The sequence below is a fragment of the Loxodonta africana genome, chromosome 26 (genome assembly GCF_030014295.1).
Source record: "Loxodonta africana isolate mLoxAfr1 chromosome 26, mLoxAfr1.hap2, whole genome shotgun sequence".
Taxonomy (NCBI): Eukaryota; Metazoa; Chordata; class Mammalia; order Proboscidea; family Elephantidae; genus Loxodonta; species Loxodonta africana.
The window spans coordinates 35,033,621-35,048,578 of NC_087367.1; the positions used below are offsets into that span (position 1 = coordinate 35,033,621).

The following is a 14,958-nucleotide window of genomic DNA, read 5'->3' on the forward strand; positions in this document are numbered from 1 at the left end:
TCGAGTTTCAATACTGAAGGATTCTATAGGGAAAATATTAAACAATGTAGGAAACATCAAAAGAAAATGGAAGGAATACATGGAGTCACTGTGCCAAAAGAATTGGTCAACATTCCACTATTTCAGGGGGTAGCATATGATCAAGAACGGATTACCAGAGGAAGAAGTCCAAGCTGCAGTGAAGGTGTTGGGAAAAAACAAGGCTAGGAATTGACAGAATATCAACTGAGATGTTTCAACAAATGGATGCAGGGCTGTAAGTGTTCACTCATCTATCCCAAGAAACTTGGAAGACAGTTACCTGGCTAACAACTGGAAGAGACCCATAGTTGCACCCATTCCAATGGACGGTGACACAACAGAATGCAATAATTATTGAACAATATCATTAATATCACACACAAATAGAATTTTGCTAAGGATAATTCAAAAGCGGTTGCAGCAGTACATCCACAGGGAACTGCCAAAAATTCAAGCCGGATTCAGAAGAGGACTTGGAACAAGAAATGCCGTTGCTGATGTCAGATGGGTCATGGCTAAAAACAGACAAAACCAGAAAGATATTTGCCTGTGTTTTATTGACTATGCAAAGGCATTTGACTGTGCGGATCATAATAAATTATGGATAACATTGAGAAGAATGGGAATTCTGAACACTTAATTGTGCTCATGAGGAAACTGTACATAGACCAAGAGGCAGTCATTCAAAGGGAACAAGGAAATACTGCACAGTTAAAAGTCAAGAAAGATGTCTGTCAGTGCTGTATCCTTTCACCACACTTATGAAATCTGTATGCTAAACAAATAATCTGAGAAGCTGGAACACATGAAGAATAATGCAGCATCAGAATCAGAGGAAGACTCATTAACAATTTGTGATATGCAGATGACCCAACCTCGATTGCTGAAAGTGAAGAGGACTTGAAGCACTTACTGATGAATAACAAAGACCACAGCCTTCAGTATGGACCACATCTCAAACCTCAACATAAAGAAAACAAGAATCCTGACAAGCTAGGAGCCCTGAACGTTAAAAGCAAAGTTAGAAAATGAACCGAGCTACACTCGTCTAAAGACATCAGCAAAAGAGTAAAAAGATTACCTACAGACTGGGAAAAAGTTTTGAGCTATGACATTTCCGATCAGTGTCTGATCTCTAAAATCTACATGATACAGCAAAAACTCAACTGTAAAAAGACAAATAACCCTACTAAAAAATGGGCACAAGATATGAACAGACACTTCACTAAAGAAGATATTCAGGTAGCTAATAGATATATAAGGAAATGCTCACGATAATTAGCCATTAGAGAAAAGCAGATCAAAACTACAATGAGGGGCAGGGCCAAGATGGCTGACTAGGTTGAAGCTACCTCAGATCTCTCTTGCAACAAATACTGGGAAAAACAAGTGAATCGATCATACACATGACAATCTATGAACCCTGACCATCAAACACAGATCTAAAGAGTTGACCTGACTGACAGGGGAGCAAAAAGCTGCGCCCTGAAGCAGCGACCACCTCTGGAACCAGCATTCCACTCCACATCGTTGAGCCCTCACGGTTCCCTGGTGCCAAGTGGAGGGGCTGATTGCGGCTTGCTGAGTCGGGGTAGGCAAGGGGCACAGCCCTAACCCCTAGCCCCCAGGGGTAACCTCGGTAGAGATTCAGCCAGCACAAGAAGGCTGCACACTGACGGGGCTAAAGAGAGAATGAGCAACCACGGGGAAGGAGCGACTGTTTTTGGAGCCTGGAGCCAGCGTCCCAGTCAGAAAACCTTGGCGCCGGGCTTTGGACGGTGCAGGGGAGCTGAGCACGGCTTCCTAAGAGGGCACAAACACGAGACGCAGCCCTAGCCCCCTGAAGTGACCTTGGGGAAAGCTCAGCCAGTGCAGGCAGGCAGCTCAATGACGCGGCTGACAGGAGGAGAAGTCACCGGGAGGCAGCGATTGGTTTTGGGGTCTGGAGAGTGGCATCCCAGCTGGGGAGCCTTGGTGCTGGGCTTTGGATTGGGAGCGGAAGAGCTGACCATGGCTTCTGAGACAGCACAAGCACAGGACAAGGGCCTGACCCTCGGGGGCTATCTTGACCTAACCAGCGCACACAGGCTACATGCCCCTCGGGAATCTCAGATAAAACAGTCATCACCAAGCAAGATAAGTAACTTTGTCTATATTGCTGGGTGCTACTCTTTTTTTTTCCCCCTGGGTTTTTTACTCTCTCCTATCTATCTGATCCCTCCCCTCCCTGCCCTAGGCGGCTTCATTAACATTGGAATTTCCTGGGCCAGGGAGTGAAGCGCTCTGCAGGGTGTTTTTTTTTTTTTTTCTTAACCCATTCTCCTGGCCTGAGAGAAGCAGTTACTAAAAACCCAGGGATGAAGAATCCTTCCCTGACTTCCTTAGACTGGAATAAAAATACAGAACCAGCTCCAGCCAAGCATATGAGATCCACAGTCTTTGTCTTCATCCTTACAGGGGACAAGGTGGGTATTATAATGCAAAGGCAATTCTGATAGAGTTCTGACCGTAATTGTTTTAGGGGATCACTGGAAAGACAAGTTTTCCAGGTCTGATATCTCTACCTATTAAACAGAGCCCTCGCTGATCCACAATGGGGAACTGAAGGCTGAAGCTCCACCCAAACCACCTAGCCATCTGCCAAAGGGGTCTGAGGATACTGACACCTACCAATCTTTAGAGGTACATGCATTGGGTGCCTAAGGTACAGCTGCAGAGCCCACCCACCAAAGTGTTTTAGGAATAGAGACACACCTACCTCACTGGCACTTGGGGGAAGCCTGTCAGCATCTGCCCCCCCCGGAGTGTGACCCCCTTCTGCTAATAGAATCTGGTGCACACAACTATCACCACTACTCTTCTAAGTTAATAGGTGACAGTCTACACCACGTATTGGTGACCCAAAATCAGAACACCTAAGCTGATTCTATACAAGAATAGTGAATGGACTCTTAGACTTATATACCTGGTAACAGCCCAAACCAGCTGATAATAGGACATAAGTGATTCAAAGACTACAACAATCAAGACAGCGCAATCTAGTAGCCCATCTGCGTGTATTGAAAGAAAACAAAACAAGATAAGACTCAGTGAGCAAATATAAAATAAATCGTTACAATATCTTATAGATGGCTCGGAGACAGCAGTCAATATCGAACCACATAAAGAAGCAGACCATGATTGCTTCTACAACTCCCCAAATTAAAGAATCAAAATCTTTCCCAAATGAAGATACAATCCTGGAATTGCCAGATGCAGAATATAAAAAACTAATATACAGAATGCTTCAAGACATCAGGGATGAAATGAAATAAGGCAATCTACAGAAAAAGTCAAGGAACACACTGATAAAGCAGTTGAAGAAATCAAAAAGATTATTCAAGAACACAGTGGAAAAATTAATAAGCTGTAAGAATCCATAGAGAGAGAGAGCATTCAGAAATCCAGAAGATTAACAGTAAAATTACAGAATTAGACAATAGGAAGTCAGAGGAGCAGAATCGAGCAATTAGAATGCAGAGTGGGGTAGTTAGGGGATAAGGCAATTGACACCAATATAGTTGAAGAAAAATCAAAGAATTAAAAAAAATGAAGAAACCCTAAGAATCATGTGGGACTCTATCAAGAAGAATAACTTCCGTGTGATTGGAGTTCGAGAACAGGGAGGGATAGCAGAAAATACAGAGAGAATAGTTGAAGATCTGTTGGCAGAAAACTTCCCTGGCATCATGAAAGACGAAAGGATATCTATCCAAGATGCTCATCGAACCCCACATAAGATTGATCCAAAAAGAAAATTACCAAGACATATTATTATCAAACTTGCCAAAACCGAAGATAAAGAGACAATTTTAAAAGCAGCCAGGGATAAAAGAAAAGTCTCTTACAAAGGAGAATCAATAAGTTCAGACTACTCAGCAGAAACCATGCAGTCAAGAAGGCAATGGGATGACATATATAGAGCACTGAAGGAGAAAAACTGCCAGCCAAGGATCATATAGCCAGCAAAACTCTCTCTCACACATGAAGGTGAAATTAAAACATTTACAGATAAACACAAGCTTAGAGAATTTGCAAAAACCAAACCAAAGCTACAAGAAATAGTAAAGGATATTGGTCAAAAAATCAATAATATCAGATACCAACACAACACAAGGTCACAGAACAGAACATACTGATATCAACTCAAATAAGGAAATCACAAAAACAAATTAAGATTAATTTTAAAGAGAAAAAAATGCTCAAAACAGGGAATCATTGAAGTCATTATGTAAAAGATTACAATAATCAAAAAGAGGGACTAAATACAGGAGGCATAGAACTGCGATAGGGAAAGGAAAAGAAGGCGATATAGGACAATACAAGTTAGGTTTTTACTCAGAAAAATAGGGGCAAATATTAAGGTAACCACAAAGAGGTCTAACAATTCCATAATTCAAAAGAAAAACCAAGAAAAACATAACAACTCAGCAAACATAAATTTAACTGCTATGAAAATGAGGAATACACAATTTATGAAAAAAAAGTCTCAGCGCAAAAAAGTAAGTGGAAAAATGAAATTGTTAACAACACACACAAAAAAGCAACAAAACGACAGCACTAAACTCATACTTATCTATAATTACGCAAAATGTAAAAGGACTAAATGCGCCAATAAAGAAACAGAGAGTCTCAGACTGGATAAAGAAACATGATCCGTCTATATACTGCCTAGAAGAGACACATCTTAGACTTAGAGACACAAACAAACTAAAACTCAAAAGATGGAAAAAAATATATCAAGCAAACAACAAGCAAAAAAGAGCAGGAGCAGCAATATTAATTTCTGACAAAATAGACTTTAAAGTTAAATCCACCACAAAGGATAAAGAAGGACACTACATAATGATTAAAGGGACAATATACCAGGAAGATATAGCCATATTAAATATTTATGCACCCAATGACAGGGCTACAAGATACATAAAACAAACTTTAACAGAACTGAAAAGTGAGATAGACACCTCCACAATTCTAGTAGGAGACTTCAACACACCACTTTTGGAGAAGGATAGGACTTCCAGTAAGAAGCTCAATAGAGACATGGCAGACCTAATTGGTACAATCAACTAACTTGACGTCATAGACTTATACAGAACACTCCACCCAACTGCTGCAAAGTATAGTTTTTTTTCTAGTGCACATGGAACATTCTCTAGAATGGACCACATATTATGTCATAAAACAAAACTTTGCAGAGTCCAAAACATTGAAATATTACAAAGCATCTTCTCAGACGACAAGGCAATAAAAGTGGAAATCAATAACAGAAAAATCCGGGAAAAGAAATCAAATACTTGGAAACTGAACAATACCCTGCTCAAAAAAGACTGGGCTATAGAAGACATTAAGGAGGGAATAAAGAAATTCATAGAATGTAACGAGAATGAAAATACTTCCTATCAAAACCTCTGGGACACAGCAAAAGCAGTGCTCAGAGGTCAATTTATATCAATAAATGCACACATACAAAAAGAAGAAAGAGCCAAAACCAGAGAACTGTCCCCACAACTTGAACAAATAGAAAGTGAGCAACAAAAGAATCCATCAGGCACCAGAAGAAAACAAATAATAAAAATTAGAGCTGAACTGAATGAATTAGAGAACAGAAAAACAATTGAAAGAATTAACAAAGCCAAAGCAGGTTCTTTGAAAAAATTAACAAAATTGATAAACCATTGGCCAGAATGAATAAAGAAATACAGGAAAGGAAACAAATAACTCAAATAAGAAATGAGATGGGCTATATCACAACAGACCTAACTGAAATTAAAAGAATCATATCAGATTATTACAAAAAATTGTACTCTAACAGATTTGCAAACCTAGAAGAAATGGATGAATTCCTAGAAAAACAGTACCTACATAAACTAACACAATCAGAAATAGAACAACTAAATGGACCCATAACAAAAAAAGAGATTGAAAAGGTAATCAAAAAACTCCCAACAAAAAAAAAGCCCGGGCATGGACGGATTCACTGCAGAGTTGTACCAAACATTCAGACGAGTTAACACCACTACTACTAAAGGTATTTCAAAGCATAGAAAATAATGGAATACTACCTAACTCATTCTACGAAGCCAGCATATCTCTGATACAAAAACCAGGTAAGAACACCACAAAAAAAGAAAATTACAGACCTATATTCCTCATGAACATAGATAGATGCAAAAATCCTCAACAAAATTCTAGCCGATAGAATTCAACAACATATCAAAAAAATAATCCACCACGACCAAGTGGGATTTATACCAGGTATGCAAGGTTGCTTCAATATTAGAAAAACCATTAATATAATCCACCATATAAATAAAACAAAAGACAAAAACCACATGATGCAGAAAAGGCATTTGACAAAGTTCAACACCATTTATGATAAAAACTCTCAGCAAAACAGGAATTGAAGGAAAATTCCTCAATATAATAAAGGGCAACTATACAAAGCTAACAGCCAACATCACTCTAAATGGAGAGAGCCTGAAAGCATTTCCCTTGAGAACGGAAACCAGACAAGGATGCCCTTTCTCACTGCTCTTATTCAACATTGTGCTAGAGGTCCTAGCCAGAGGAATTAGGCTAGACAAAGAAATAAAGGGCATCTGGATTGGCAAGGAAGAGGTAAAATTATCTCTATTTGCAGATGACATGATCTTATACACAGAAAACCCTAAGGAATCCTCAAGAAAACTACTGAAACTAATAAAAGAGTTCGGCAGAGTTTCAGGTTACAAGATAAACATACAAAAATCACTTGGATTCCTCTACAACAACATAAATGAAATCACCAAATCAATACCATTCACAGTAGCCATGAAGAAGATAAAATACTTAGGAATAAATCTTACAAAAGATGTAAAAGACCTATACAAAGAAAACTACAAAGTAGTAGTGCAAGAAACTAAAAGGGACCTACATAAGTGGAAAACATACCTTGCTCATGGATAGGAAGACTTAACATAGTAAAAATGTCTCTTCTACCAAAAGTCATCTATATATACAATGCACTTCCGATCCAAATTCCAACGACATTTTTTTAATGTGATGGAGAAACAAATCACCAACTTCATATGGAAAGGAAAGAAGCCCCAATAAGTAAAGCATTACTGAAAAAGAAGAAGAAGAAAGTGGGAGGCCTCACTCTACGTGATTTCAGAACCTATTATACAGCCACAGTAGTCAAAACAGCCTGGTACTGGTACAACAACAGGCACATAGACCAATGGAAGAGAACTGAGAACCCAGATATAAATCCATCCACATATGAGAAGCTGATATTTGACAAAGGCCCAGTGTCAGTTAATTGGGGAAAAGATAATCTTTTTAACGAATGGTGCTGGCATAACTGGATATCCATTTGCAAAAAAATGAAACAGGACCCATACTTCACACCATGCACAAAAACTAACTCCAAGTGGATCAAAGACCTAAACATAAAGACTAAAAAGATAAAGATCATGGAAGAAAAAATAGGGACAATGTTAGGAGCCCTAATACAAGGCATAAACAGAATACAAAACATTCCTAAAAATGACGAAGAGAAACCAGATAAGTGGGAGCTCCTAAAAATGAAACACCTATGCTCATCTAAAGACTTCACCAAAAGAGTAAAAAGACCACCTACAGACTGGGAAAAAATTTTCAGCTATGACATCTCCAGCCAGTGCCTGATCTCTAAAATCTATATGATTCTGTCAAAACTCAACCACAAAAAGACAAACAACCCAGATAAAAATTGGGCAAAGGATATGAACACGCACTTCACTAAAGAAGATATTCAGGCAGCTAACAGATACATGAGAAAATGCTCTCCATCATTAGCCATTAGAGAAATGCAAATTAAAACTACGATGAGATTCCATTTCACTCCAACGAGGCTGGCATTAATCCAAAAGACACAAAATAATAAATGTTGGAGAGGCTGTGGAGAGACTGGAACTCTTATACACTGCTGGTGGGAATGTAAAATGGTACAACCACTTTGGAAATCTATCTGGCGTTATCTTAAAAAGTTAGAAATAGAACTACCATACAACCCAGAAATTCCACACCTCGGAATATATCCTAGAGAAATAAGAGCCTTTACAGGAACAGATATATGCACACTCATGTTTATTGCAGCTCTGTTTGCAATAGCAAAAAGCTGGAAGCAACCAAGGTGTCCATCAACGGATAAATGGATAAATAAATCATGTTATATTCACACAATGGAATACTACGCATCGAAAAAGAACAGCGATAAATCTGTAAAACATTTCATAATATGGAGGAACCTGGAAGGCATTATGCTTAATGAAATTAGTCAGATGTAAAAGGACAAGTATTGTATAAGACCACTATTATAAGATCTTGAGAAATAGTTTAAACTGAGAAGAACACATTCTTTTGTGGTTACGAGATGGTGGAGGGAGGGAGGGTGCGAGAGGGTTTTTTACTGATTAATTAGTAGCTAAGAACTGCTTTAGGTGAAGAGAAGGACAATCCTCAGTACAGGGAAGGTCAGCTCAACTGGACTGGACCAAAAGCAAAGAAGTTTCCTGGATGAACTGAATGCTTCAAAGGTCAGTGGAGCAAGGGCGGTGGTTTGGGGACTATAGCTTCAGGGGACATCTAAGTCAATTGGCAAAATAAATTCTATTTTTTTTTTTTATTAACGTTTGTTGAGCTTCAAGTGAACGTTTACAAATCAAGTCAGACTGTCACATATAAGTTTATATACACCTTACTCCGTACTCCCACTTGCTCTCCCCCTAATGAGTCAGCCCTTCCAGTCTCTCCTTTCGTGACAATTTTGCCAGCTTCCCACTGTCTCTATCTTCCCATCCCCCCTCCAGACAGGAGAAGCCAACACAGTCTCAAGTGTACACCTGATATAATTAGCTCACTCTTCATCAGCATCTCTCTCCTACCCACTGTCCAGTCCCTTTCATGTCTGATGAGTTGTCTTCGAGTAAGGTTCCTGTCCTGTGCCAACAGAAGGTTTGGGGACCATGACCGCCGGGATTCCTCTACTCTCAGTCAGACCATTAAGTCTGGTCTTTTTATGAGAATTTGGGGTCTGCATCCCACTGATCTCCTGCTCCCTCTGGGGTTCTCTGTTGTGCTCCCTGTCAGGGCAGTCATCGGTTGTGGCCGGGCACCAACTAGTTCTTCTGGTCTCAGGATGATGTAGGTCTCTGGTTCATGTGGCCCTTTCTGTCTCTTGGGCTCTTAGTTATCGTGTGACCTTGGTGTTCTTCATTCTCCTTTGCTCCAGGTGGGTTGAGACCAATTGATGCATCTTAGATGGCCACTTGTTAGCATTTAAGACCCCAGACGCCACATTTCAAAGTGGGATGCAGAATGTTTTCATAATAGAATTATTTTGCCAATTGACTTAGAAGTCCCCTTAAACCATGGTCCCCAAACCCCCGCCCTTGCTCCGCTGACCTTTGAAGTATTCATTTTATCCCGGAAACTTCTTTGCTTTTGGACCAGTCCAGTTGAGCTGACCTTCCATGTATTGAGTATTGTCCTTCCCTTCACCTAAAGCAGTTCTTAGCTACTAATTAATCAGTAAAAAACCCTCTCCCACCCTCCCTCCCTCCCCCCATCGTAACCACAAAAGTATGTGTTCTTCTCAGTTTATACTATTTCTCAAGATCTTATAATAGTGGTCTTATGCAATATTTGTCCTTTTGCCTCTGACTAATTCCGCTCAGCATAATGCCTTCCAGGTTCCTCCATGTTATGAAATGGTTCAGAGATTCGTCACTGTTCTTTATCGATGCGTAGTATTCCATTGTGTGAATATACCACGATTTATTTACCCATTCATCCGTTGATGGACACCTTGGTTGCTTCCAGCTTTTTGCTATTGTAAACAGAGCTGCAATAAACATGGGTGTACGTACATCTGTTTGTGTGAAGGCTTTTATTTCTCTATGGTATATTCCAAGGAGTGGGATTTCTGGGTTGTATGGTTCTACTTCTAACTGTTTAAGACAACGCCATATAGATTTCCAAAGTGATTCTACCATTTTACATTCCCACCAGCAGTGTATAAGAGTTCCAATCTCTCCGCAGCCTCTCCAACATTTATTATTTTGTTTTTTGGATTAATGCCAGCCTTGTTGGGGTGAGATGGAACCTCATCGTAGTTTTAATTTGCATTTCTGTAATGGCTTTTTTTAATGGCTAATGATCGAGAGCATTTTCTCATGTATCTGTTAGCTGCCTGAATATCTTCTTTAGTGAAGTGTGTGTTCATATCCTTTGCCCACTTTCTTTTTTCAATTTTTATTAAGCTTCAAGTGAACATCTACAAATCCAATCAGTCTGTCACACGTAAGTTTACATACATCTTACTCCCTTCTCCCACTTGCTCTCCCCCTATTGAGTCAGCCCTTTCAGTCTCTCGTTTCGTGACAATTTTGCCAGCTTCCCTCTCGCTCTATCTTCCCATCCCCCCTCCAGACAAGAGTTGCCAACACACTCTCAAGTGTCCACCTGTTTTAATTAGCTCACTCTTCATCAGCATCTCTCTCCCACCCCCTGACCAGTCCCTTTCATGTCTGATGAGTTGTCTTCGGGAATGGTTCCTGTCCTGTGCCAACAGAAGGTCAGGGGAGCATTGCCACCGGGATTCCTCCAGTTGCAGTCAGACCCTTAAGTATGGTCTTTTTATGAGAATTTGGGGTCTGCATCCCACTGATCTCTTGCTCCCTCAGGAGTTCTCTGTTGGGCTCCCTGCCAGGGCAGTCATCGATTGTGGCCGGGCACCAACTAGTTCTTCTGGTCTCAGGATGATGTAGGTCTCTGGTTCATGTGGCCCTTTCTGTCTCTTGGGCTCTTAGTTGTCGTGTGACCTTGGTGTTCTTCATTTTCCTTTGCTCCAGGTGGGTTGAGACCAATTGATGCATCTTAGATGGCCGCTTGTTAGCATTTAAGACCCCAGACACCACATTTCAAAGTGGGATGCAGAATGTTTTCATAATAGAATTATTTTGCCAATTGACTTAGAAGTCTCCACAAACCATGTTCCCCTGACCCCTGCCCCTGCTCCGCTGACCTTTGAAGTATTTATTTTATCCCGGAAACTTCTTTGCTTTTAGTCCAGTCCAATTAGGCTGACCTTCCTTGTATTGAGTGTTGTCTTTCCCTTCACCTAAAGCAGTTCTTATCTACTGATTGATCAGTAAAAAACCCTCTCCCTCCCTCCCTCCCTCCCCTCTTCGTAACCACAAAAGTATGTGTTCCTCTCAGTTTTTACTATTTCTTTAATAGTGGTCTTATACAATATTTGTCCTTTTGCCTCTGACTAATTTCGCTCAGCATAATGCCTTCCAGGTTCCTCCATGTTATGAAATGGTTCAGAGATTCGTCACTGTTCTTTATCGATGCGTAGTATTCCATTGTGTGAATATACCACAATTTATTTACCCATTCATCCGTTGATGGACACCTTGGTTGCTTCCAGCTTTTTGCTATTGTAAACAGAGCTGCAATAAACATGGGTGTGCATATATCTGTTTGTGTGAAGGCTCTTGTATCTCTAGGGTATATTCCGAGGAGTGGGATTTCTGGGTTGTATGGTAGTTCTATTTCTAACTGTATAAGATAACGCCAGATAGATTTCCAAAGTGGTTGTACCATTTTACATTCCTACCAGCAGTGTATAAGAGTTCCAATCTCTCCGCAGCCTCTCCAACATTTATTATTTTGTTTTTTGGATTAATGCCAGCCTTGTTGGGGTGAGATGGAACCTCATCGTAGTTTTAATTTGCATTTCTCTAATGGCTTTTTTTTAATGGCTAATGATCGAGAGCATTTTCTCATGTATCTGTTAGCTGCCTGAATATCTTCTTTAGTGAAGCGTGTGTTCATATCCTTTGCCCACTTCTTGATTGGGTTGTTTGTCTTTTTGTGGTTGAGTTTTGACAGAATCATATAGATTTTAGAGATCAGGCGCTGGTCGGAGATGTCATAGCTGAAAATTTTTTCCCAGTCTGTAGGTGGTCTTTTTACTCTTTTGGTGAAGTCTTTAGATGAGCATAGGTGTTTGATTTTTAGGAGCTCCCAGTTATCTATCTGATTTCTCTTCGTCATTTTTGGTAATGTTTTGTATTCTGTTTATGCCTTGTATTAGGGCTCCTAACGTTGTCCCTATTTTTTCTTCCATGATCTTTATCTTTTTAGTCTTTATGTTTAGGTCTTTGATCCACTTGGAGTTAGTTTTTGTGCATGGTGTGAAGTATGGGTCCTGTTTCATTTTTTTGCAAATGGATATCCAGTTATGCCAGCACCATTCGTTAAAAAGATTATCTTTTCCCCAATTAACTGACACTGGGCCTTTGTCAAATATCAGCTTCTCATATGTGGATGGATTTATATCTGGGTTCTCAATTCTGTTCCACTGGTCTATGTGTCTGTTGTTGTACCAGTACCAGGCTAGTTTGACTACTGTGGCTGTATAATAGCTTCTGAAATCAGGTAGAGTGAGGCCTCCCACTTTCTTCTTCTTTTTCAGTAATGCTTTGCTTATCCGAGGCTTCTTTCCCTTCCATATGAAGTTGGTGATTTGTTTCTCTATCACCTTAAAAAATGACATTGGAATTTGGATCGGAAGTACATTGTATGTATAGATGGCTTTTGGTAGAATAGACATTTTTACTATGTTAAGTCTTCCTATCCATGAGCAAGGTATGTTTTTCTACTTAAGTATGTCCTTTTTAATTCCTTGTAGTAGAGCTTTGTAGTTTTCTTTGTATAGGTCTTTTACATCCTTGGTAAGATTTATTCCTAAGTATTTTATCTTCTTGGGGGCTACTGTGAATGGTATTGATTTGGTGATTTCCTCTTCGATGTTCTTTTTGTTCATGTAGAGGAATCGAAGTGATGTTTGTATGTTTATCTTATAACCTGAGACTCTTCCAAACTCTTCTATTAGTTTCAGTAGTTTTCTGGAGGATTCCTTGGGGTTTTCTGCGTATAAGATCATGTCATCTTCAAACAGAGATAATTTTACTTCCTCTTTGCCAATCTGGATGCCCTTTATTTCTTTGTCTAGCCTAATTGCTCTGGCTAGGACTTCTAGCACAATGTTGAATAAGAGCGGTGATAAAGGGCATCCTTGTCTGGTTTCCGTTCTCAAGGGAAATGCTTTCAGGCTCTCTCCATTTAGAGTGATGTTGGCTGTTGGCTTTGCATAGATGCCCTTTATTATGTTGAGGAATTTTCCTTCAATTCCTATTTTGGTGAGAGTTTTTATCATAAATGGGTGTTGGACTTTGTCAAATGCCTTTTTCTGCATCTATTGATAAGATCATGTGGTTTTTGTCTTTTGTTTTATTTATATGTTGGATTACATTAATGGTTTTTCTAATATTAAACCAGCCTTGCATACCTGGTGGAAATCCCACTTGGTCATGGTGAATTCTTTTTTTGATATGTTGTTGAATTCTATTGGCTAGAATTTTGTTGAGGATTTTTGCATCTATGTTCATGAGGGATATAGGTCTGTAATTTTCTTTTTTTGTGGTGTGTTTACCTGGTTTTGGTATCAGGGAGATGGTGGCTTCATAGAATGAGTTGGGTAGTATTCCGTCATTTTCTATGCTTTGAAATACCTTTAGTAGTAGTGGTGTTATCTCTTCTCTGAATGTTTGGTACAACTCTGCAGTGAATCCGTCCATGCCCGGGCTTTTTTTTGTTGGGAGTTTTTTGATTACCGTTTCAATCTCTTTTTTTGTTATGGGTCTATTTAGTTGTTCTACTTCTGATTGTGTTAGTTTAGGTAGGTAGTGTTTTTCCAGGAATTCATCCATTTCTTCTAGGTGTTCAAATTTGTTAGACTACAATTTTTCGTAATAATCTGATATGATTCTTTTAATTTCAGTTGGGTCTGTTGTGATGTGGCCCTTCTCATTTCTTATTCGGGTTATTTGTTTCCTTTCCTGTATTTCTTTAGTCAGTCTAGCCAATGGTTTATTGATTTTGTTAATTTTTTCAAAAAACCAGCTTTTGGCTTTGTTAATTGTTTCAATTGTTTTTGTGTTCTCTAAATCATTTAGTTCAGCTCTAATTTTTATTATTTGTTTTCTTCTGGTGCCTGATGGATTCTTTTGTTGCTCACTTTCTATTTGTTCAAGTTGTAGGGACAGTTCTCTGGTTTTGGCTCTTTCTTCTTTTTGTATGTGTGCATTTATCGACATAAATTGGCCTCTGAGCCCTGCTTTTGGTGCGTACCAGAGGTTTTGATAGGAAGTATTTTCATTCTCGTTGCATCCTATGAATTTCCTTATCCCCTTCTTAATATCTTTTATAGCCCAGTCTTTTTCCAGGAGGGTATTGTTCCTTTTCCAAGTATTTGATTACTTTTCCCTAGTTTTTCTGTTTTGATTTCTACTTTTATTGCCTTGTGGTCTGAGAAGATGCTTTGTAATATTTCGATGTTTTGGATTCTGCAAAGGTTTGTTTTATGACCTAATATGTGGTCTATTCTAGAGAATGTTCCATGTGCGCTAGAAAAAAAAGTATACTTTGCAGCAGTTGGGTGGAGAGTTCTGTATAAATCAATGAGGTCAAGTTGGTTGATTGTTGTAATTAGGTCTTCCGTGTCTCTATTGAGCTTCTTACTGGATGTCCTTTCCTTCTCCGAAACTGGTATGTTGAAGTCTCCTACTATAATTGTGGAGGTGTCTATCTCACTTTTCATTTCTGTTAAAATTTGATTCATGTATCTTGCAGCCCTGTCGTTGGGTGCATAAATATTTAATATGGTTATATCTTCCTGAACAATTGTCCCTTTTATCATTATGTAGTGTCCTTCTTTATCCTTTGTGGTGGATTGAAGTTTAAAGTCTATTTTGTCAGAAATTAATATTGCTACTCCTCTTCTTTTTTGCTTATTGTTTGCTT

General features: G+C 39.2%; 2 protein-coding genes across 2 annotated transcripts in view; one reads left to right on the plus strand and one right to left on the minus strand.

Annotated features, from left to right (window-relative positions):
* Positions 1-14,958, minus strand: part of BIRC6 (baculoviral IAP repeat containing 6) — a 582,018-nt gene that overhangs the window by 549,766 nt on the left and 17,294 nt on the right. The window lies entirely within an intron of this gene.
* Positions 1,909-14,958, plus strand: part of NLRC4 (NLR family CARD domain containing 4) — a 158,047-nt gene continuing 144,997 nt past the window's right edge. Inside the window, 1 exon segment of the mRNA XM_064276973.1 lies at positions 1,909-2,161. Within this exon segment, the coding sequence (XP_064133043.1) occupies positions 1,909-2,161 (253 nt within the window).